Source organism: Tyto alba, unplaced genomic scaffold, assembly GCF_018691265.1.
Source record: "Tyto alba isolate M040663 unplaced genomic scaffold, T.alba_DEE_v4.0 Super-Scaffold_11, whole genome shotgun sequence".
Taxonomy (NCBI): domain Eukaryota; kingdom Metazoa; phylum Chordata; class Aves; order Strigiformes; family Tytonidae; genus Tyto; species Tyto alba.
The window spans coordinates 6,804,782-6,827,945 of NW_024881273.1; the positions used below are offsets into that span (position 1 = coordinate 6,804,782).

The window sequence follows — 23,164 nt, forward strand, 5'->3', positions numbered from 1 at the left end:
GATAATTATTCCAAACATGCAACCAAATTATATACCTGCAGCCTCAGTCTGTTTCTCTGCATGGTTTACTGTCTTACAGTTAGTGTAACCTCACATGTTCTCTTTCCTAAAAGCACCAACACTACCAATCCTTTGTTTCACTCCCTTCTGGAAACTTCACAATGCCTATTTCTTCACATATCTTTCTTTAGAGAAAGGCCCAGGATAACCAAGGAAATACGGGGGAGAGGAATTAACTTAATTCTTATTTGCCCCAGAATGTTATGTGGATGCTAGCTCCTACACTTGCTCAACACACACAAGGAACAGCAACTTAAAGAAATAATCTTTAAACAGCACTGCCTGGGTAATCACAATAAGTTCTGTATTGTTAGGTCTGACGAGGGGTTACTCTGCCAGTGATTTACCTGGTGGATGCGCTCATTATTGGCTAACTTGTGCTCCTCCGTCCTGTCATCCAAAGCACGCTCATGGAGGGAGTCAATCTCCATGCCTTCCACCAGAATAAGAGCACTAAAGTAGCTACAAGCAGGAAAAAAATAAAAACAAGTAGGTCAGAAACTTTATTTAAGAATTTAGGTTTTTTTTTTTATGTGGTCAAAAAACATTTAGTTTGCTTTTGTTCAGCTGTTCTTTGAAGCAATAAGAAACTACATTAAATTAACAGCAGGTAATCCAATTTTTGTACTGAAATGCTAGTACATGACAGATTACAATCTTCAGAACTACCATTTCTGGTTGAACAGACGAAAAAAGGTCACCAAAATTTGAAGATAGCTTTTCCACCTCTGCAACTCTCTGCCACCTGGCAGGATTTTCATTCCCCCTGGCTGCAGCTTGAGTTATGTCCCATGCAGCAAAATGAAGACGTTACTGTCATTTTTGTAAGCAGACCCACAATAGCTTGAGCTGAGGCAACACAGTTAGCAATACATGTCAGAAAGAGAGTGCACACCTCCATGCAGGTAGCAGACAGACTGCCAGCACAGGACTGTAAAGATGCAGTTTCACTTTACTCCTAGACCGTCTAAGGAGTGGTACTGTGTCTTCATTGCCATTCTCACCAGAGGCAAGAATATACACTAGATTAAAGCTAGTATATGGATACCTCTCTACTTTGTCATCACACCTTCATTTTGCCACAAACCTACAATGTGACCAAAAAAGCTATTCTCCCTTCATCACAATGAGCTTAGCTTGAAACAGCGGTGATTTTAAGAAGCAGCAGTAAGAATTAGAAAAGCTTTTTTCCTGAGGAAAATAATTGTTTTGCTCTGTACTCACTTCACAAATATATATGATACTCACCCAATACGATCTACCAGGTGATCCATGCTCTCATCTACCAGGTGTCTATTGGTTTGTCTAGTGCCAAATCCCTGCTCTTTGAACATCTTTGCAAACGCCAGAAGCTCATCGGGTGCCATTTCAAAGTATGCATAGTAGAGGAAGATGACTTCCAGGAGCATGGACTGTTCACGGAGGCATTGCACAAACCAACGGGAAACCTGACGTTCTGTCTGCACAAGGGAAAGTTCTACCATCATATGTCGAAGCTCACAGGTCAGTCAAAGCAGTTAGAAACTAAGAAGTGTTGAAGCATTTCAACAGGTTGTGTAGTCAGTGGTTTGTATGAAGGCAAGGAAAGCCACTATAAATACAGAGAGTGCTGATGCAGAAACATTATGAACAACTACATATAAATGCACCTGTCAGCCTAGGGTTATCAATGGATTTATTACAAGGAACAATATGTTCCATGCAACACACTGTTTCTGAGCAAAAGGGTGTTCTGTTATAGAGAAAACAAACTTTAGGTTTCTTGGATCAGGAGGAACACCCTTTTTAACTGCATCTGCACACACGTGTTTTCCAATACACTACATATAAGGAAAGACAGAGAGACTTTATAAGTTTGATAAATAAAAGCAAGAAACAAAATACCATAAGATTTCCATGTGTTTCCCATGTAGGAGCTTCTGCTTTGTACAATGCTTCAAACTGTTTCCGGTAATTAGGAACTAGTTCCTTGTCCAACTTTTCAACACACTGGAAGTACTGTGCCTTAAATAAACAAATAAATAAATTAACTTCTTACATGCACAGTGACGTGCTTTTTACAACCACAAATGGATAATTACTACACAACTTACGTATTTAGCCTATTTCAATGTCCTGACAGCCAAGAAAAGGTTCCTGTACTCACTGTGTAAGGGTGTCTCTCATCCTGAAAGTAAGTGAGTAGATGGAGGACACAGCGCAGAATGCAGATCCTCTCTTCATAGTAATAGTCAGCAAGCTGTGAATATACAGAGTCATCAATATCAATGTGGTATTGTGTCCAACTCCCATACACTGCCAAGGCCTTCATCACAACAATATATAGTGCTCAAACATTACTACAGATGGAGTTTCAACTAAGCAGTTTTTAAGTTACCTGAAAAAAAAAGACTTAATTAACTTCACAGCACTCAACAAAATATGCCCATAGGGACATGTCTATAATTACACTGCTAAGTGAGAAAACATGGAAAAGTAAGGCAAAAAGACAGACACACACACTATTTCTCATTCCTCATCCCTATTATCCTCTGTCAGGTATGATCATCAGTCTCCATTTCAGACTAGTCACTTCAGACAATAACATATAAACCTACAAGCTTTGGAAAACAAGGGAGCATATATCTGCCCAGCTAAAATTCCCTGATATTAAGCCTAAAATTTCCCTTCTGTAGCAACTAATAACACTGCTCAAATCTACATGCACAACCCTCTATTTCAGAACGATCTAAAATTTATTCTTTATATGAAGGACTACTCCAATTACTCCAAGATTTTCTGGATCCATAAACTTGGTTCTCTGTCAACAGATCTTTTCAACAAAAAATACAAAGGGAAATGACTACTAACCTTCAGCATCAGAGCCTGACTCTGCCTTTCATCCTGAAGAACTGTCTGCAAGCAAAACACAAGATAAATAAATATCTACTGCAGAAAATACATATTCACAAAACCAGACTAAAATAAACAAAAGACAATTTTTCTTTCCATTTCTTTTGGAAAACGATTCCAAAAGCACAAAGCCAAAACACTTATTTTTAACTATGTATTTACTACAAATCTGTAGCTTTTCTGTATTCCTGCAATAAAGAGAGGAGCTGAGCTCTTGCAGAGATTCAGGCAGGAAGAAGTGATTTTCCTCAAAGCAGTACTTGAGCATTGTAGGTTCAAAGAAAAGCTACAAAACTGTTTCCAAGTCAGAACTCAGACTCACATGCGTCCATATGCATCAACAAACTAATGGTATTAAGGAAAGATGTGGAGTAAATAGAACATAAATGGGAGCTATGGACCTTCAGGGAGTCCCTTGTTCCTCTGTAATCCTCTTGAAGATAACACTGTAACAACTGCACACTCTGCTCTTCATCCAGACCCTGGGGGGAAAAAAAAAAAAAAAGAGATATTTTCTGAAATTAATAAAAGGCATCTGAATTCATTAAAGATACAGATTCTCTCCAAATATTCAGGCAGTTCTTCTCTTCAAAACAAATGCTTTCCAAAATATGCCAAAAGAAAGTTTTTGCATCAGGCAGATGCTTGCTTTAGTCAGCGCTTCTGTTTAAAGCAAAATACATAAGCTTTGATGTCACTTAGATGTAGCCAATATAACTTCAGCAAAAGGAGCATAACAGTCATTTAAATAAAGGTCCCACCACCAGTCACTGATTTCTAAACTTCTGGCTTGAAGGAACACAACTTTGCAGGTAAACTGACAGTATTTTCAAATATGGCAACTGATTTAAGGGACATCAGTTTTTAGCTGAGCAGTTTCAGATGTCTTGAAAGAACCCAAGAAAGACCACAAAAGCAGGTGACTGCTTCTGAAAAGCAGGGCTCTTGGCAGCAGAAAGGGATGTTAACCAGAAAAAACAATGCACCTTGAGGTCACTAATCACTTTTGAAAATTTTGACCTATGGCCTCAACAGGTACTTCTAACAACCTCTAGGTTATTTTGAACAGAAAGGATCTTAAGTTTGCCTCTATTCAATTAAGAAGCTTACTTAAATATCAGAATCCCAGTAACAATGCATTCCAAGTGCAGGAATAAAAAATAATCAGATAAGATCTTCACTCACCAAAAACTTGCTAACCCTCAGACCCAACTCTTTCAGCGGAGCAGCTACATCTTTATCAGCTTCTATTTTTTCTGCTGAAGTTGTACTAAGGAAAAAAGAAGATTTAGTCATCAAAAATGCAGCAATCCCAAGGAATGAACTAAACAGGCTTAATTTCAAAGTTGTCAGGTTTATCAGTTTAAACTGAATATTTGCTTTTTCCTCAATGGTCTTTCAGTATTTCATACAACAATATGCTGTAACCAGAATTACTATAATAAATGCAGGCTATATTCATTTCACCTTTTCAAATGAGGGAATCTGGATATCCTTCTGGGGTGACTGAGTGTCAAGAGGAGCCACTTCTCCACAGGCTGCACACTTGCACATGACCACTGCAGCTCAGCAGAGGCAAGGGTTAAGAGCTACCTAACATTAGTAATGACAGCAGAAACTCTTGTTACTTCTTTCTGGTCTGTATTTCATGCCCCAAAATGTTATGTGGATTAAGTACTTTCTCTTGCTACTCCTGTTCTGAAATCTCAAGTCTTGCAAGACAGTAAAAATCTATTTTTATGTAATCAGAGAGAAATATTCAACATGTTCCTCTACTTATTAGGAGACCTCATTTTTAGGGTTAATTTTTAAAACTGGACAATACCATACCTTGGCGGTTTATAGTATGAAAGTCCCTCTAATAATCTCTGCCAGTGCTTGTTCAATTCTGCCGCAATCTGTGCCTAAAAAAAGAACCAAGTGCTACTGAACAGATTTCTCAATGTACACCACCGAGTATCAGATTCGTTAAATTTAAACAAAGTAATTCCACCACCACAGAGAGACAGGAACAACACAAGACAAGCATCTATGATTCAGACTGATTCAAGGTGTGTTATTGTATGAGGCAGCTTTCTGCCTTGCCTAATCACAGGAATGGAGAGGAAATAGGAGGCAATGGACTGGGTTCAGAAAAATTTGGATTTCCAACCTCTGGTCAAATTCTTGAAAGCATGTGCTTCATCTCTGAAAATAAGGAAGCAGGCTGTACTACTCATGAATACCCCACACCAGCCAGTCTAGAAAGTAGCACTTGTGTCTACCCCAGAAAGGAAACTACCTTTTCACATATACCCTTCCACATAGTTCACAAAGCAGCTATAAACAAGGAGTGGAAGAATGAACACGTAGCACAGATAGAGAAACAAAAATCACACTGAAGAAGAGGGAAAAGCAGTGAAACATATTTTCACAAATATTCAAAGAGATGTACAAATGATATATTTGGCCATGGAGTCCATTCAGTGATGGGCAAACCTGCTTAGCAACACATGGACTTACTGGTTCTCTTAAAGCTGATCTGCCCAGAAGAATTGTCCATAATTCTCTGCTGCTCCTGTAAACACAGGGAAAAGATGGAGAGCATTTTAATGATGAACACTATTTCAGGCTTCCATTTAGCTTGCACTTTTTCAAACCTGCAATTAAATCAGAGCAGATCATACTGCAATATAAGAAAAATTATTTAATGAACGTTAGTTTTTAGCTCACCAGTTTCAGACGTCCTGGAAAGAACCCAGGAAAGACCCAAAGAAGGCGACAACTGATACAGCAAGACTTGCAAACTCATATCAAAGAAGCATCACATCAGTATCAGTTTACTACTTCAATTTGATTTTGCTACTTTGACCTTCGAAGTTAGTAAAAAGAAACCTAATTAAAGTATAGAGCAGTGTTTTATTCAGTTACATTCGATGCTCTCCTCCAAATTCTTCTGTAACAATTTCATCCTTCACTTTAAGTGAAACATAGAATTGGGTGAAGTGAAAAGTTTCAACACCTTTACATAAGATAGAATGAGTTGCTGCAGGTCGTCAGAGCATTCACCCTCAGCTTCTTGTTTCCTCCTTAGAACTCTGCAGAAAAGCCAATCTGCGCTGTAAGGTATTACAGGTCAAACCCTGACCCTGGCACATGCATCCGGAAAAATTAGTCTCCCTACAATAGCTCGTGAAGAAGATGCTTGCCCAAAAGAGTATTTCAGGAACTCAGACAAATGATGATTTGTTAACAACGTCATACAAATCAGGAGTTAAACACCACAGCTCCCCACGCAAAGACTGTCTACAAAAGCAAGAACACTCATTAACTTATTTTTAGAATAGCACCATCAAAATAACTCGCTGTAGCAGTGAAAGTCATCTGCAACTTCTGACACATGGTGCCACTTAACTGAATGACAAGACCTATTATTTCCAGTACACCTATCAATGTAATTTCTACCTGCTAATTCCTTGACAGTTAGATGCACCTCTCTGTGTAGAAGCTAATGAACCTCTCCTGGCATGGTCAGGAACCAGCTGCGGGAGCAACCTCTCAAACCCACAGAGCACCAAAATGCCACCGAATTTTACCAAGAAAATAATCACTTTGTAGAATTGAGCGCCAGCCTAGCAGAACCAACCCTTCTATTTTTCATTCCCTTCTAACCTCTTTAGTGAATAAAACAGTCCATGGTTTGTTGCTAGTTCCTTAAGACTCCAAGACAACTAAGGAAGGAAAGCTCTCTTTATGCAGCCACACGTAACAGTGATGTTCTTGTCGTCATCAGGGCTTACAGACATTCATTTAATAAAAATGAGATATCTAGGAACACTCTAGAGCATAAAAGCGTTACAATAAACGCCAAAAAACATGCTCGGGACAAATGAATGCACCAATCTAAAGTGATCACTGAACCTAGGATTCATTGAATCTCTTCCTTTATACATCTTCTTTCGATTTTCCTATGTGCAAAGCGTTGTCCAAAAGCTGAAAAATCAACCCTCGCTGGCTCTGCGCTTCACGAGAGCAGCTCTGGGACCGGGGGGTGGGGGGGGGGCGGCAGACACCCCCGGGCGCCAGCGTGCCTCCGGGCTTGAACGCCGCACAGGCTGTTACAGGGCTCTAACATCCGCCCTTCTACACTGCTGCAGCCTAGGAGAAATGCCAAACCACTACTAAAAACTCGCTGCTAACACCGAAATTCGGGCGCCCGGAGGGTCCCCGAGAGGCCCCTCAGCGAGGGGCGGGGCCTCGCTGCGCGCGCGGGGAGGGGCGGGGCCGGGCCGGCACGGGCCCCGCTGCCGTTAAACCTTCCCATCCCGCTCCCCCCGCCCCGCGCGCGGCGAGGAACGGGGCCTCCGCGGCCTCCCCCCCATACGTACATATATACATACATATATATATATACATACATACGTACATACACACACCCTCCCCCCCACTCCAAAGCGGCAGCCGCCGCGTCCCCGCACCTCGCGCACAGCCTGCCCGCCGCCATCTTCACTCCCCTCTCACGTGACCCGCCGCGCGGAGCCGTGCGCGCGTGTGTGTGTGTGTGTGTCCGTGTGTGTGTCCCCGCCTCTCCCCCGCGCCGGCATCACGTGGCAGGGCCGCTGCTCCGCCTCTGGCCCGCGCCCTGGCGGGCTGGGTCATGTGACAGGCGGCAGCGCCAAGATGGCGGCGTCCTGCGAGGTGGGTGCGGGTTCGGTTCCCGGGCTGCGGGAGGGGAGGGCCACAGCTCCCCGGTGGGACCCGGGCCTCCCCCGGGCAGCGGCTCCGACGGCTTCTGGAGGCTCTTACGGCCGCTGTCCCTGCTGCGGCCTATGCCGCGCCGCAGCTTCCCGGTAGAGAAGGCTGGGTCGCGGGGTGCCGAGTCTGAGGGGGAGAGGAGGCGGAGGGCGGCGCGGAAGGTCAGGGCAGAGGGAGCCCGCAGCGCTGCGGCGGACACAAGGAAGAGAAGGAAGAGGCAGGTGCTGCAGCGAGGCGAGAGCTACCGGGGGTTTGGGAGCACGTCAGTAGGAAACTTCCCTACGCGGCGGAGTTGGGATGCAGATCACGAAGCGGTCAGAAAAGGCTTAGTCCAGCTTGAAATTGGAGGCGATGGGTCACGTTCGATGTGTGAAAGACCAGGAGTGCTGAAGAGCTTCACGCTACCTCAAAGAAGGGATGGAGGAGGGAATTGTAGCAAGCACAAGAAAATAATTCAACAGCAAAATACATCGTGTTGCGAATTCACAGGTCAATGGCTTTCAAAGCTGCTGCATTAGAGTAGGAGACCCGTGTTTCATAGGGTGAAATTCTTCCTTGTTTCATAGCCCAACTGGCAGGCTGCCTGCTGGGGGAAGCTGTCATGTGTCATTATTGATGCAAGAGCTGGGTTGCAACCTTAAAGCTGCCAGACAGTGGGAGGTCTTTTTCAGTCTTTGGCTAGCGTGGGCTATTTATGCTGCCTTTTCTCAAGTAATCTTTAAGTTTCCCCCTCGCCTGCGCTCAGAAACAACGAGTGGGACCCCAAAACCGTTACTGGTTGTAGGTACATATTGTCTATGCCAATTCTGTTTTATTGACTGTATGATTAATTCTTCTCCTATTCAGTTTAAAAATTGTGATGGCAAAAAGATTACACTTGGCCTGATCTAGCTGTGTAGCAACAGTATAGCTAATTAAGTTGTTTGGCAATCAAGTATTTCAGGCTATATGAATAAGGATGCTAAAAAGTAGTCTATTAATATTTAAGAGTTTTCAGTACAAAGTCATAAATAACTAAGCACTTCAAACCCACACTGTAAGGGAGTTTGACAGTACAAACTTTAATAGTTACCCAGTAATATTATTACCAAGATCTCTATCAGCTTTATAATCTGGTGACATCATTCAACACTGGGTGAAAACCAAAACCAGAACTTTAAATAAAGTTCTAGGCTTCCATGAGGGAGCTAATTAGTAATGAGACTGGGGAAGGAAAATTTAATAAGAGTTTATTGCTAATCAGCTTAAGAGTGGGCCAGGAAAGGATGAAGCAATAAAAAATTTCAGCTGGAGATATCTTACCTAACAGGGATACACACAGCTGAATCAGCCATTCTATTGCCAACAGAAATTCAGAAACTGATACCTTCAAAGAACTCAAACGAAATGCCAGTATAACGGTATTGCTTACATATGTCTAAGACATAACAACAGATTATGGATAAGGAGAAGTAAAGGTTGCCAAAAAGTAGTAAATGCTGGTGAGAATTGCACGGTGTTGTGAATGGCTGCAATACTTTGAGAAGATATGATTTAACCTATGATTTAACCATTGTGTGCATTGCTGATTATCTTAACTATTTATTTTATAGTCCAAAAGTTTAAAGGATGGTTTAGTTGACAGGTGTCATTGGCTGTGAGCCTTGATTCAGAGAAGGTGAAGTGCTGTAAATGCAGTAAATGTAAGATAAGGGAGTGCAGAGATATAGAAAACAATGACAGCTTTACGTCATGATCAAGAATGTCTTACAAGGTTTACTTACTCTTAAAGAATTTGAGGAAAATAGTGCATACCAGAGGTTAGTTAAACAAATCACTTATGAAGTAATGATGCATCTTGGGGATGACTTGTTAATATTTGTCTAGTGTCATTAATGACTAACATTAAAATATTTCACTTATACAGATCTAGAGTCTGTGTAAAATAGGAGTGCAGGGTTCTCGCTCAGAAAATGGGAATCAAGATAGCTGACAGGGGGAAGAGACTGTGCCATGGGTTAAAGAGAAATGAAGCCAATACCTTTCTTTAAAAATAAGGAGGAATAAATCAGACTTGTTTACTCACATATGAAGCTGTATAATAGTTAAACCATATGGCTACAACACATCCTAAACAGAATACTACCAATATGTAAAGATGAACTAGAAGTATATTTTAGAAGGGGTATCTTTGAACAACTATGACCCAGCAGTTCTGTAGAGGCAAAACAATTTAAGCTGCTTGACGCAGAGAACGTGATGAGCATCCTCTCATCTATAGGCAAGATGAGGTCTGTTCATTTCATTTTTCTGTACTCAGATCTTCAACTTAGCTTATCTTGACAGTTCTGGTAATAGATCAAAATTAGATAAAGTATGCCACTTGACTTTTTTTTTTTTTTTTTTAATTATTGTGATGTTTTCTTTCCTACTTCTATTGTAAATACTATGTAGCATTCTAAAACACCTGCTGCAGTAGTGGAAGTATTCAATCATAACACCAGTAACAGAAGGGGAAAGAAGTACATAGGGGGTTTTGCACAGCAGTGGGAAGAGAAATACTTAATAAAATGAGAAATATTCTGTAAAAATACAGTGAAAACCACATACAAAATTGGGTTCTAAAATTACCTTTAAACTTTTCAATTAACGATATTTCAAATTCACAACATCACCTTGAAACCTTTTGGGAATATTTATGGCTTGTTTGCTTCACATTTCAATTCAAAGACACTGCAGCAGAAATATTTAAAACTGTCTCTGAATACCCCAGCATTCAGTAGTTCATTTCCGTCATTGCAGGCTGACTTCTCTGATTCTCAGAGGGGGATAAGTTTTGGTTGATCCATTAACTCACTGGTTTTATTTTTTTTTATTTGCCTGTATATTGACGTTAACAATTGGCACATAACTACCAGTTTAAATTAAGCTTAAGAACAAAACAGCTGTGTGAAGGCTTTAGGTTTTCTAGCAGTTGCTTTAATTGTTTGCTCTTTTTTTTAAATAGGAATTGCAGTAACATGAAAGGGAATTCTTCCTAATGGACAACTATTGAGCACATTGGGACTCCTGTGAAAGGTTTTGAAAGCTTGAGCCACGTCGGACTGGAATCATGTTAAATAAGCCAGTGCTGGCAGAATCCCTGATCGTGTTCATCATCGTTCTCTTTGTGCACGCAGTGGTGTGGGACCGGTATTCCTGGTGCGCTGTCGCTCTCGCTGTCCAGGCTTTTTATGTCCAATTCAAATGGGACCGTCTGCTTCAGCTGGGTGGGGCTGTATTCCAGTTCCGTACAGCGGCGAACAGTGGCCTCCTGCCAGCTAGCATGGTCATCCCCTTGCTGGGGATCGTGATGAAGGAGAGGTGCAAGTCTGCTGGCATTGTGTACTTCGAACGTTTTGGCATAGTTGTAGCTTCTGCTGGCATGCTGGTTGCTCTCTTTCTGTCTGTAATAGCAGTTGGCATCACAAAACCTGTGCCAACCAACACTTGCATACTTACTGGTGTTGCTGGCAGCATAATTATCTATACCATGAAGCACTCTTTGACTGTTTCAGAAGTGATAGAGGTCCTAGAAGTGCTACTTATTTTTGTCTACCTCAGTATGATCTTGCTGTACTTGTTGCCTCGATGTTTTACTCCTGGAGAAGCATTGCTAGTTCTCGGAGGTATAAGTTTTGTTCTCAATCAGCTCATTAAACGCTCACTGAGTGTAACTGAGGGCAGAGGTGATCCCATAGACTTTTTCCTTCTGGTGGCAGTTGTTGGAGTTGTCCTTCTCGGGCTTTTTTTCACTGTGCTCTTCATTTTCATGGATTCGGGTACGTGGATCTCCTCCATGTTTTTCCACATGATGACAGCAGTGCTAGGTTTAGGTGTCATCATGCCTTGGCTGTACCGACTGATCCAGAGGAACCCTTTGTTCTGGCTACTCCAGTTTCTGTTTCAGACACAGACAAGAGTTTACCTTCTTGTATATTGGACCTTTTTGGCTGCTTCAGCATGTGGCGTAGTTTTATACCAGAATGCTAAAAGATCATCTGAATCTAAAAAACACCAGGCCTCGACTATAACCAGGAAATATTTCCATTTCATTGTTGTAGCTACTTATGTTCCTGGACTAATTTATGACCTCCAGCTTCTCTATGTTGCTGCAGTACTGTGTCTGGCAGTGTTTATCTTCTTAGAGTATATTCGGTACTTCAGGATCAAACCATTTGGCCAAACCCTTAGGTATTTGCTGTCTCTCTTCTTGGATGAAAGAGACAGTGGACCTCTAATCTTGACTCACATTTATCTCCTCCTTGGCATGTCTCTCCCAGTGTGGTTGTTCCCCAGATCTTGTGCTCCTAAAGGTACCTTGCCTGGGGCAGGAGCCCTGGTCCCCTACTCTGGGGTACTGGCAGTAGGGGTAGGAGACACTATTGCTTCTGTTTTTGGCAGTACAATGGGGGAAATCAAATGGCCAGGAACAAAGAAGACCTTTGAAGGAACAATGACAGCTATTTTTGCTCAGATCATTGCTGTGGCTCTTATTCTGATCTTTGACAGCAGTGTGCATCTGAACTCCAGCTATGCTTGGATTCTGGCATCTGTGAGCTTAGTTTCTCTTTTGGAAGCTTATACTACACAAATCGATAATCTGCTGTTGCCTCTCTACCTCCAGATAATGTTTATGGCATAGAAGCACTTCCAGGAACAGAGGTTTCTCACTTTCTAGAGAAAAGTGGTAATAGAATATACACTGTAATGAGAGCTCAAAGCTGGTCTAAACACTGCTTTTGGTACAGCAGATAAAATTGTGAAAAACAGAAATGAGAGACACATGCTTAAAATAAAGATTTTGGTTTAGTCTTGTTTTTTCCCCTTGTTTAAAACAGCATGAGTTGGTTTATGTTCTCACAGGAACACAAACATGACTGATAAAAATAGCATTTGTGTTTAATAATACAATTTAAGTTCCTTCTGGGTGCCCAGGAACAAAGGAAATAGAGGAAGAAGAGGTAAGTCAATTAGAGGAAAAAGAATAAATAAGCAAACCTCTCAGATGTTGCTACCTCTGTATTGTAGCAGAGCCAAAACATGTTTTGCTGTACTGAGTCCTGCCGTCTTGTATTACTGAATATGTAAACGCCTGGTTTCTGTACAAGCACCATTTAAAGCATGTTTTATAATGAGGGTGGCCACAGAGAGTCAGTACAACTGTCCAAATGTATCCAGTCACCATCAACTGGAGCCATGCTAGTGCACTGCAACGCACAAACACAACTTCAAACTCAGTAGCTATAATAGCTTAATTTTATCCAAGCTGTGTAGGGGAGGTTTGAGAATGCACAAGACAGTACTAACAAGGCTGCAGTTTTAGTCCTGGAGGTTTACATAACAGGAAGAATGTTTTATCTTCTTCAAGATTTTAATCTCTAAATTAATTTGGAATAATATTCAATATAGGGAAAAAATAAACAAAGTCACAGATAAAACTAATTGCACATTAATCCTGAAAGCAGAAAATCTGTTAGTCAATAAACTTTTAAATACTATTACAGCTTTCTGCTTTTCACATTTTTTCAGTTAGATGTTTAATCAAATGATTTATAAAAATGCTTCTGTCAACAAATTGAGTAAAGCTATTTAATTCTGTCCACTTAACTAAAATTATAACTACCATTTTGTGGCTGAAAAAGAACACTTTATGTATTAAACACTTCTGTATTGACAATCTCTCCTCACCAGTTTGCCAAGTGTCCATTAGAACAAAACACATTAGCGCATCCTCCCTGCCTCTTCCCTTCCCCTGAGAAGTGTCAAAGCAGAAGATTTGTATTCCAGGATGAAGTTAACTTCTGACACTTCTTTTATTCACCTTTGGGAACAGTTTTGTGTGAGTCCAAGATACCTTAAATAATACTGTCTTGCAGTCCTTGCCCTCAGGCTGTGTCTTAGGGAAAATAAGACCGGAGTGGAGTGAAACTAATACTCTGGCCCAGCAGAGCAAGCCGGCAAAAATGGCCCCAGAATCTAATGTTGTGTTTGTCCCTGCGACAAGCCAGGACTCGAATAGCTGAGAGGCAGCATTGCCCAACTTACCGCCCTGCCTGGGCAGGGCTCCTGAGATTTAATACTGCTTTTCCTGAGGATGTCAAATTCATCCAGAGTTGGGTTTGGTTAATAATACAGTAAAGTGTCAGATACTCTTTGTAGGAAACCAAACTCTAATTGTGCTAGACTGTTTCCTTCACATTTAACAGGAAATCTTGCAAATCCAGTCCACGTTCTTGCTTTTAGGTATGCACTTGAACTAGATGGTTTTGTACATTGCAGGTGGTAGTGCATATAATCAGAGGACAAACTATCATTCCTCAGCAGAAAGGTGCTATTCTAAATTATTAACTCTTCTAATTGAAAGATACAGAAAAAGCTTTAGCTGCTTCCACCATGAGCCTTCACCATTAACATCACAAAATAGTACCAGAGTTAAAGTAATTTTCCCTCTACCCTGCTCACAGCTTTCAAACTGTAGAAAAGATAGGGAAGGCAGTGGCTGTACCTGCAGAAACTTTGAACTCAACATTATTGCTGTTGCCATTACCCAGCTTCCCAGTTCCTACCACAGCCACCTGATCCTTCCTTTGTGATAAATTCTTTGCTGTACTGAACTGATTCTGCATTGCCCAGCAAAGTCCAAAGGGCTGAAAGGAAACTCATTTCCACAGAGAAACCATATGTGACTATTTCATACCAAACAAATGCCAGAGACAGACAATATACTTTCGAAAGGGATGAGTCAGTAAAAACTGAGGCTCATTCTGCCAGGACTCCGAGCGGCCTTAAGGTTACTAACATGTAATTAGTGCATTGATGATACCAGGCTCATTTCTCAGGGTTGCCACTGCACCACTGCCAGTGAAATTACACCTACAAGGCTTATGTTCAGTTTAGGATACAGGCTTAAGCTACCCTCAGATGTAACTTATGTTTCTTAACATTCCTTAGGTTTCAACTTGCTTAAAGTTAGTTTGGTTTGTTGGGGTTTTGGGGATAGTAATTGTTCTTGTGCACATTGAGAGTTCAAACCAGTTTTTGGACAACTTAGTGCTGGCCCCAGCTGTTGGGAGAAGGTCACACTGTGTCTTTCTCAAAGAAAAGATGAGGGAGATGAAAAGGAGAATTTCTGTTTTTTTATTTAACTGCTAGGAGTTTGACTGAGGTTTTTTGTTTTCAAAATTTCAACATAAATGAAGAACTAATATTTTTAATCAATACACTCAGAGATCAAACGCTCAGCTACAGTTTGCTAGAAATGCTTAGAAGCAGACTTTCTGCTTCATTTTACCCAGAATAGGATTATTTTTAATCACTGTCATTCAAACAGTAGGACAGAGACCTAAGGGTAAAAATCAGCTATCTTCACGTGACATGTTCACCTGCATTGCTGGGACCAACACAGCCAAGAAATGCACTGGACAAGCTCTTGACTTAAACATAAGAAAATATTGAGTATCTGCAAGAAGTATTTCTCCTTAACTGGTCCCAGTCAAAGTACAATGATCCTTAATGGTCTAATCTCAAGACTGAAGAATTTTCCTTACCAAAAGTTCTGGGCAACTATTCTCATACTAGTAGGGCTCATGCTGTAGTAGAAGTTTCTGTCTAATGCAGGCTGTGTCAAGGGTCCTTGTTCTGAGAAGAGGATAAATTAATCATGAGAGCTGATCTAGTGGAAGTTGTATTTAAAGGCAACATGAATGATCAGAAAGGAATATTGATCAGTTATGGACTCCAGAAGCCAGTCACTAACTTCAAGTGTAGAGCGATGGAAAAGGCAGTTCGGGGGTTGGCTGGAGCCTAGGAAGTAAGGAAAATGTAAAAACAAAACTTCAGAGGCTATTCCAATTCTACCAGTATGAAATCAGTGCTAACCAAGGTACTACCAACAGAAACTGCATGCCATGCAAGACCACCAGTAAAAGTTTATCCTGGCTATTGCATTGAAGAGGCTTCAGTTTCCTCAGCTGCTTGTTAGGATGGCAACATTACCAGTTCTCTTTGCTCCAGCTGGTGTCTTTGGCTTCCATCACATGGAAGGTGAACACGTGGCGAGAAAACTCAGACCTGTTCAGATCACTCTTATGGACAACTTCACCGTGGATGAGAATGAGTCCACCTGTTTGAAAGAAACATCCGTACTGCTTTGTTCATATTGCAAGTGCTAGCTGTAAAATATAAGGGAAGTTGAAATTGTTAAAATACAATTTTAACTCTCTTGTTTTTCTTAACCTGTAAAACAGACTTGTTTGGGGGTTGTTTTTACCTTTACTTATAGGCAGAGGTATGAACTGGCTGTCATCATAGCCTGGCTCTGACCCTACAAACTCAACACATGTTGAGGCACCTGAAGGTGCACGGACCATTCTTCGGGTAATTCCACCTGCAAATCCACAGAATAAGCAAACACAAAAATTGAGCAGCCAGCTACATTCTGCACAGCAGAACAACAGTATCTGTGATTTCTCTTGGCAATAATAAAGTTCCTATCATTATAGTATATTCAATGTTTTATTTAGAAATTTGGATGGATTTTTTTGATTAAGCAAAGATGTAGGATTTTCCAGCTCTGGCAGAAATTTATAACTGCCTTTTGTTTGCCTTTCTGGATCTTTCTGTATATTGCAACATGGCCCTTTATGAACACAAATAGTCACACTTATGCAAAGACAACCTTTAGTCCATTTCTCCTTTCTCTAAGAGCATAAATTGCAGTCAGTGCAGCTGACTCCAGAATTTATGAGGAATGAGTGGCTTCAAATCTTAAGAGCACTATGATGACACACACTGAGTGAATGCTTACATGAGCAGCAGTTTAAAGCTGATTAGTGTGCCCTAGAGGTAATGAAAACCAGAAAACTGTGCTGGTAATGCAATAGTGGTTACACACACGCAGCAACTACCATCAGTCACAACAGCCATTACATGAGTCTCTGCTGATCTGGTTTTGTCTGTGTGTTCCCCTGGGACACTGACTGTTCTCCGATAGCTTGAATGGTGTCCAAGTGATCCTTGAGAAGACTTGGAAGCTTTCCTTGTTTGCTGAAATTCAGACCAATATTTGAGTGTTGTGTGTGTGTGTAAGAGGATTTTTATTCCCCTTACACAAGGCTGTCAGGACTAAAAATGTTATTGGACAAGGTAAAAAAAAGGGAATCTTTGTGAAGGGGGTACAACCTGGAGCAGTTTTGTGAGTGGATCTAGGGGGGAGAAAAAAAAAAAAAAAAAAAGGTGATTTCTCAGCATATTTCTACTCTGGAAGGCAAAAGGAAGATTATTACTCTGTGCAGTCCAGATCAGACTTGATGAACATTTTCAAAGCTACAGTCAAAACTGTAGAAGGAACATTGACATACAGTGATGACCTGTTTCACTACAGGAAGAAAAGACACAGTAGTTTAATCCTTAAATCTCAGTGGCCTGGCAAGGAAGAAACTGAATCTTGCAGGGGAAGCTTCTGAAATAATACTGAGGTAAAAAGAAGATTCAGGAACAGTTTTAACAGGCCTCCCCTTAACAGGTTCTGGAGTAAATAAAAATTCAGGAGGACTGTCCTTCCTTGCCCCAGTACCCTGGATTCTTTGTTTCTAGACTAGATATCAACATAAAACTAGACACAGTGTCAATCATGTATACTACCTATTTTTTATTTTAAAATATTGAGATATTAGACTCATGTGATGTGCTGGTGGCCAAGAACAAAGTAAAGCAGTTAATAACCTGCCGAAAAATGCGGTTGTAGATTTGACAGCAGTACAGGGGGAGATCCTTGTAGTAAATAAAGTCGACCTTTCAACAAACAAGACTAGTAGTGTGCTTCTGCAGGCACTGCATGATGCAGAGAACACACCACAGTCTGTGTTACCCTCCACCCTTAACCAAGATGAACAGCACTCACCAAGCTACCATGACTTACTGGTGTGAGAGCCGGGAATGAACCACAAGCAGCCATTCTCCTGCGTGGCATCCTCCAGGGCAATCCAGAACCCCAGGACTCTGCCCAGAGGCTCCGTGTGCAGGAAGGTGGCATCCTGGTGCGGGGTCACTGCAACGAGACAGTCATTAGGGGCTTGTAATGCCTGAGGAATTCAGCACTGCCAGAAGGACGTCAGGCTTGTTCTCCCTGACTTCTGGACCTAGCCTACTCTGCCCACCCATCTGTCATACACATTAAATCTTACATAAAAATACCACCTTTCAGCCTGCTGCAAATGTAAGAGTAGCTCTTTTTTCAAGTTGCATATGATATAGAAACAATTCAGGCTCACAGGCTTAAGTCAGATTCTGAACTTTTTCATGCTAATATTCCTTTCCTAAAGGAGTATTATCTGCAGTGATATAGAGATAATATGAATCTCACCTTCACCGCCAATGCCAGGTTGCTGCAAAGGAAGAAAATTGACATGTGAAAATAAGTGTTTCACAGCTGCCCATCTAAATAGGGTCTTATTTCTGTGTGTCACTTCTAGAGTGACAAGATGACTTGAATTACTGTACCTTGAAGATATACATGCTTTGCACAACTACAGGTTTCTCAAGGCCTAGTTTTCTTCCCAATTCCTGCAAGAAAACTTTGCAAGATTTATGTTTGTTGTTTTCTGCACACTATAAAGCATTATTCTTTGAAGATATTTCCATTTCCTTTTACAGACAAAATTACTACCCTTGGGAGTCTAGAAAATTAAGATTAATTACTCCATAATTATATTGCCCCCCCCCCCTGACCATTTTAGGAAACAGTAGCAGCTCACCTGCACCTTGGAGGAGTGGGTGATTTGCTTGAAGACAGGATCACAAGCATGTAAAGCTAACAGGAAAGAAAAGGCTTAGACTGAAGACTTCATTAACTGAAGGGAACCTGGCAGCTCTCAATGAGCTTCAGAGATGGCAACCAGGCAAGATAAATTTCATCCAGAAACTTTCATCCCTCCAAAGAGTGGATATAAATGGTTTATAACACATAAGGCAAGACAACACTTGTAGATTTGTACAGTCTTCTTTAGAGATCAAAAATATAATCACTCACTGGCCACAAACTGCAACTGTATTAAGAAATACTGTATAACAGAGGGTACAAAAATTGAGTGTTATGTGATTAATTATTATATCATGCAAATGCTAACACGACAACCACTATACATGACCCTGAGACACATAGGCGAATTCACCCTTTAAAGACACAGTTCTTAAGACCTATCAAAAAAGTAAGTACTGCAAAAATTAGCTAGAGCTTATTTTTGGTGCCCTTCACAGAGAGCCACAGCCTGCAGGTCAGAGCCCAGTTCTGACAAAACCATAAAGCAAAGACTTTGAATTGTGCTTCCATCTTAACATGATCAGATTTGCTACGAGGACACACGACCAGGTCCAGCAGGGGCTGCTCCCGAGCAAGGGATGAGGCAAGACTCAACCAAAAGGAGTAATTATAAAAAATAAGTTAAGTTGCTGAGTCAGCAGGCACCCGCAGTTGTTTTCACTTCCCCTATGAAAAAGCTGAAGTATAACAGAATGGCAGGAGGGGTGGGAGGGAGAGTGCTTTTCTGAGAAAACTAAAGAACCAAGAACTCTCAGTACTGAACTTCCAAGTTTAATAAAGTTTAATCAGAACAAAGTTAATGTGTTTGGAGACACAGTGACTCCTGCTCTCATTTTCCATGTATTGTTTGCAAACAAAAGGGATCAAAACGAAAGTTCAGTATCTGGGAGAGAGGAAATAGGTCAAGCTGAAACCAGTAAGGGTAAAGAAAGGTGCTGGTGACACCAAAGGAGAGAGGACAGCTTTGGTGTTGGCAACCCACCACTGCAGAGGACACAGAAGACACAGTCTGAGCTGTACTGAATGTGACCAGTCTTAGGTGGTAAATTTGTTAGAGCAATCTCTTACATAAAAGAGACAAGGGCTGAAGTCCAAACTTTCACGTATCACTGACTCTGCGCTATGCATATCTGAAAATCCTCCTAGAAGGGTTTTTTGAAAAGGATTGCAACAGAAGATTTTTAAGTCCTTTGAAAGCAGAGAGTGAGGGGCAGCACAGAGACAGTTACAGAGACAGTGACAGAGCGACGTGGGGAAAAGCAGACTGACGTGTAGAAATCAAATTGAAGAATTTAATGCAGAATACCAGAATAAAACAACACAGGGTTGGTAAAAACGGGAGGTGTGTGACCACAATTGCAAGAGCAGATGAGGTTTGCGATATTTGACACAGTTGTTCCCGTGAAGCAGAGAGAAGCAAGGGAAGAGGGAAGTTGCTTCTCTGCTCAGAATAGTTTCAACTCAGATGGTCAGGGGTTATTTATAGCAACTAGGTCTGGAGAAATCCTAGTGTTTGAGAACCACATCCCTCTTGTTCATCCCTCAAAACCCCACCCTTTAAACGTACCATGGCCAATCTTGCTGACTGATTTCTCCTTTGGAATTAGGAAGTTACCTACGAAACAAAACCAGAATTTAACATTGCTTGCAAAGCAGAAATCATCCTTAAAAGCTGGAAACTGGCCCCTGACCCCTCACACTCAGCCTTCTCCTGTCCCCTCCCCGTGGCTAACTCAGGCCAAGGCTTACCTCTCTCATCCAAAACACCTTTCTCAAAGAAGAATCTAATCTTGTCTCCACTGGTTAGGAAATAATCCGAGCTACCCTGCCAGGGATAAGAGCCCAGTAAATATAGTATCCTTGTAAAAACATAAACGAACCTTCGATCAAAGCGTTAACACTCACCTGCATCTTTTTCCCATCAGGCCGCAGCATAAACAAAACACAGTCAATAGAAATCACTCATAAAAAGGCTTTCAACAATGCTAAATGTCTTAGCATTGATTAGGACTTTACAAGAACCCCTCACATAGAGGCTACCCTTGCTTTTCTTTTTCTGGCTGCCTGGAAAATATTATTTTCTGTCTGGAGAACAAATACAAAGTGATTTGTGAAAGCTGCTTGTGGCTACCAGGGGCAATAGCTGTGGTGTCTGAAATCACAGCAGAGCCACATGCGTCCTTCCCTCTTTCATCCTCTAACAAGAACACCACCAAATATTTGTAGAAAGCTGGAGAGCAAATGCCTCTCACAGCATTATGTTCAGTTAGAAGAAAAATTCATGCTCCCCCAGAGTGAATCCTGAGCAGCTATTTGGCTTTTCCCTTTCCCCTTCCAGTGCCCCAATGGGGACAGCCCAGCCCTTCTCAGTACCTGCGCCTGGAGCTGCTCCTCTTCCTTGGTGGAGAACTCGGTGCGGCAGTGCGGTGGCACTTCCATCTCCGCTACGATTCTCTGAATCTGATTCCTCATGCTGTCACACTCCTCCGCAGTGAAAAAACGCTCTAGGACAAGGAAGCCATCCTCCTGGAACTGGAAGAGATGGGGTGACTGATCTCCTCCAGCACAAGAGAAAACAGTTCTGCTGCTTTTCTGTGCCTCAGCTCAGTACAAAAAGGATCCCCACTCCAGCTCTGCAGCTGGACAACATGCTCATAATTTTTAATTTCATGAGAGGTTTCTATTGTAAAAAAAGAGTATGTTAACAGGCTCAGATTCCATTCAGTTACAAACAACATATCTCAACCCCTCAGTCCACAAAGCAGAGAAGATACCGTTGCTAGAGCCTCTGTGGTTTCAGGTTATCTTAAGATAAGGTGTGTAACCAGCAACTATTAAATTACAAAGCCTGCTAACACAAACAGAGCAAACATACCTGCACACCAAGTAAGAATGAGATTCTTTTACAAGCTGGGAAGTGTTGTTTTCTCTAAGGGAAAAGTCCCTGGGTGATTTCTCATGGATGACTACACAATCCCTTACAAAATGAAATCAACTCTGTTGGGACTACTGTTTCTTTATATAGAATACCCTGGAGATTATCCTTTGAGAGGCAGATTTCAAGTTCATGGATAAGAGCTGAGCAGCGGAGATAGAAGGGCATGAGACAAATTCCTCCAAGAGGTCTGCAGGACAAGTTTCCCTCTAGAAGAGTTTATAGCCATGGCAGGGTCCTCACACACTCAAAATGGATGTAATACAAGAAGCTGAGAAGAATACAAAGTGCTTGTAAAGCAGATCTTTGCTAGACCTGAGCAAAGGTTAACGAGCAGTGACCGTATCTTACAAGCAGCATCACCTGCCGGCACTACAGACACGCTCCTTCCCGGAGTGCAGTTCCTTACCTTTTGGAGCTGATGCTGGGTTACAAACGCCATCGGGGCAGAAGCTAACAGGATCCCACTGGCAACACCACAAAGCCACCCAGGCTCTGCAGGGCTGACTCCCCGCCTCTTCACGTGATCGTTTTCCCAGTACGCGATAACAGCAAGGCGCTGGGCAGCCGGACTGTTGCGCAGCCAGCAGAGCTGCCTCTCAAGGGATTTCGTCCCCATTTCTGGCCATTTGTTCCTTGTGGGGACATTCGGGGTTGCAGTTTTGCTTTGGTTCTTGGTGCTAACATGAAGTGCACAAAAATGTCCTGCTCAGATGTGATCACAAGCCTGATTCACTTCATAAATCCAAGGAGAAATCACTGTTTTAATTAATAATCCAGATTTAAAAAAAAAAAAAAAATAGAGCCCTTAAGCTGGTAGACACAGTGGTAGAATAAGATTCAGGTGGGTTGAAAAGATCTAAAAGTTTTCAAACAAATTTAAAGTGACAATTCAGGCTCCTACAGAGCCCTTTTTGCTCAGTCAGCGAGTCCTGCCAGCACTTCAGCACCTGAAGGGGACTTCAGTGACCCAAGAGATGACAAATGTCAGACTAAAGTGTTTAAAGAGCTTTCTCTAAGGGTCGAGGAAAATTCAGAAAGCTGTTATTTTCATTCACAGCTGCTCTGTGGCAATGTACACCTTCACTTGCTTGGCTCGCTCTCCTGCAGCTCCAAACGTGCATGTAAATAGACCAGCCCAGTGCCACGGTTCAAACCAGAGAGAGAAAATGCAAAAACTAGATCTAAAAGGCAGAAGGTAGTGAAGAACAGATGCCAGCCCAGCGGTGGCGCTCCCTGCCAACACATCCTTCCCATCGCACTGGAATCCCTGGGGCAGATTTTTCTCTTTCAAGTTTGGCTCTTGCAGGAAACACTGAAAACATCTTTTCAGTAGCGCTCCACAAAGAAGTAACATCATGGAGGAGGTTTTATGCATCAGTCACCTCGCCAAAAGAAAACACAACAAAATGAACAAATGCAAAATGCTCATGGGAAGGTGTTTACTCCCAAATAGATTTGCTAGCAGCTGAAAATCCATCTTAAAAAGACATTTGATAAAGTCTTCTAGTCTGTAAGGGAATCAACTCTGGATAAAAATCCCTCCCTAACTTGTTCAAGTCTTTTTCCTTTTTTTTTTAATAAAAAAGGAATTCAGTGTTTTCACCAGAAAACATCTCTCTCTGAGCATTTGCAGCTTGTTTTCAAGCTTTTATGTGCACACAAGAAGATATGAATTTAGTACTGAATTTGGTACTATAAAA

At 41.7% G+C, this 23,164-nt stretch overlaps 3 protein-coding genes across 4 annotated transcripts in view; 1 reads left to right on the forward strand and 2 right to left on the reverse strand.

Moving 5' to 3' along the window:
• NUP188 (nucleoporin 188) overlaps positions 1-7,492 on the reverse strand; it is a 29,118-nt gene extending 21,626 nt beyond the window's left edge. Inside the window, exons 1-10 of the mRNA XM_042786796.1 lie at positions 7,410-7,492; positions 5,455-5,509; positions 4,783-4,856; positions 4,138-4,222; positions 3,354-3,434; positions 2,911-2,955; positions 2,207-2,299; positions 1,945-2,064; positions 1,309-1,520; positions 408-522 (exon numbers count right to left, since the gene is read on the reverse strand). Coding sequence (XP_042642730.1) covers positions 408-522; positions 1,309-1,520; positions 1,945-2,064; positions 2,207-2,299; positions 2,911-2,955; positions 3,354-3,434; positions 4,138-4,222; positions 4,783-4,856; positions 5,455-5,509; positions 7,410-7,435 — 906 coding nt within the window. The 5' untranslated portion in view covers positions 7,436-7,492. The remainder of the gene's footprint in view (positions 1-407; positions 523-1,308; positions 1,521-1,944; positions 2,065-2,206; positions 2,300-2,910; positions 2,956-3,353; positions 3,435-4,137; positions 4,223-4,782; positions 4,857-5,454; positions 5,510-7,409) is intronic.
• Positions 7,493-7,547: 55 nt separating this feature from the next.
• Positions 7,548-12,523, forward strand: DOLK (dolichol kinase). Its single transcript, XM_033012069.2, has 2 exons — positions 7,548-7,629; positions 10,673-12,523. The coding sequence occupies exon 2, from the start codon at positions 10,778-10,780 to the stop codon at positions 12,347-12,349; it is 1,572 nt and encodes a 523-aa protein (XP_032867960.2). The 5' UTR covers positions 7,548-7,629; positions 10,673-10,777; the 3' UTR covers positions 12,350-12,523.
• A 777-nt stretch (positions 12,524-13,300) lies between these two features.
• Positions 13,301-22,082, reverse strand: PHYHD1 (phytanoyl-CoA dioxygenase domain containing 1). Of its 2 annotated transcripts, XM_033012070.2 has the most exons (12): positions 21,871-22,082; positions 20,900-21,058; positions 20,432-20,437; positions 20,276-20,351; positions 20,094-20,141; positions 18,462-18,517; positions 18,208-18,270; positions 18,071-18,092; positions 17,627-17,755; positions 15,977-16,093; positions 15,703-15,829; positions 13,301-15,510 (listed from the first exon to the last, which is right to left on the reverse strand). In XM_033012070.2, the coding sequence occupies exons 1-12, from the start codon at positions 22,078-22,080 to the stop codon at positions 15,465-15,467; spliced, it is 1,059 nt and encodes a 352-aa protein (XP_032867961.2). In that variant the 5' UTR covers positions 22,081-22,082; the 3' UTR covers positions 13,301-15,464. The 2 variants fall into 2 exon arrangements, with proteins under 2 accessions (XP_032867961.2, XP_032867962.2); XM_033012071.2 differs by lacking the exon at positions 20,432-20,437.
• Positions 22,083-23,164: the final 1,082 nt, after the last annotated feature.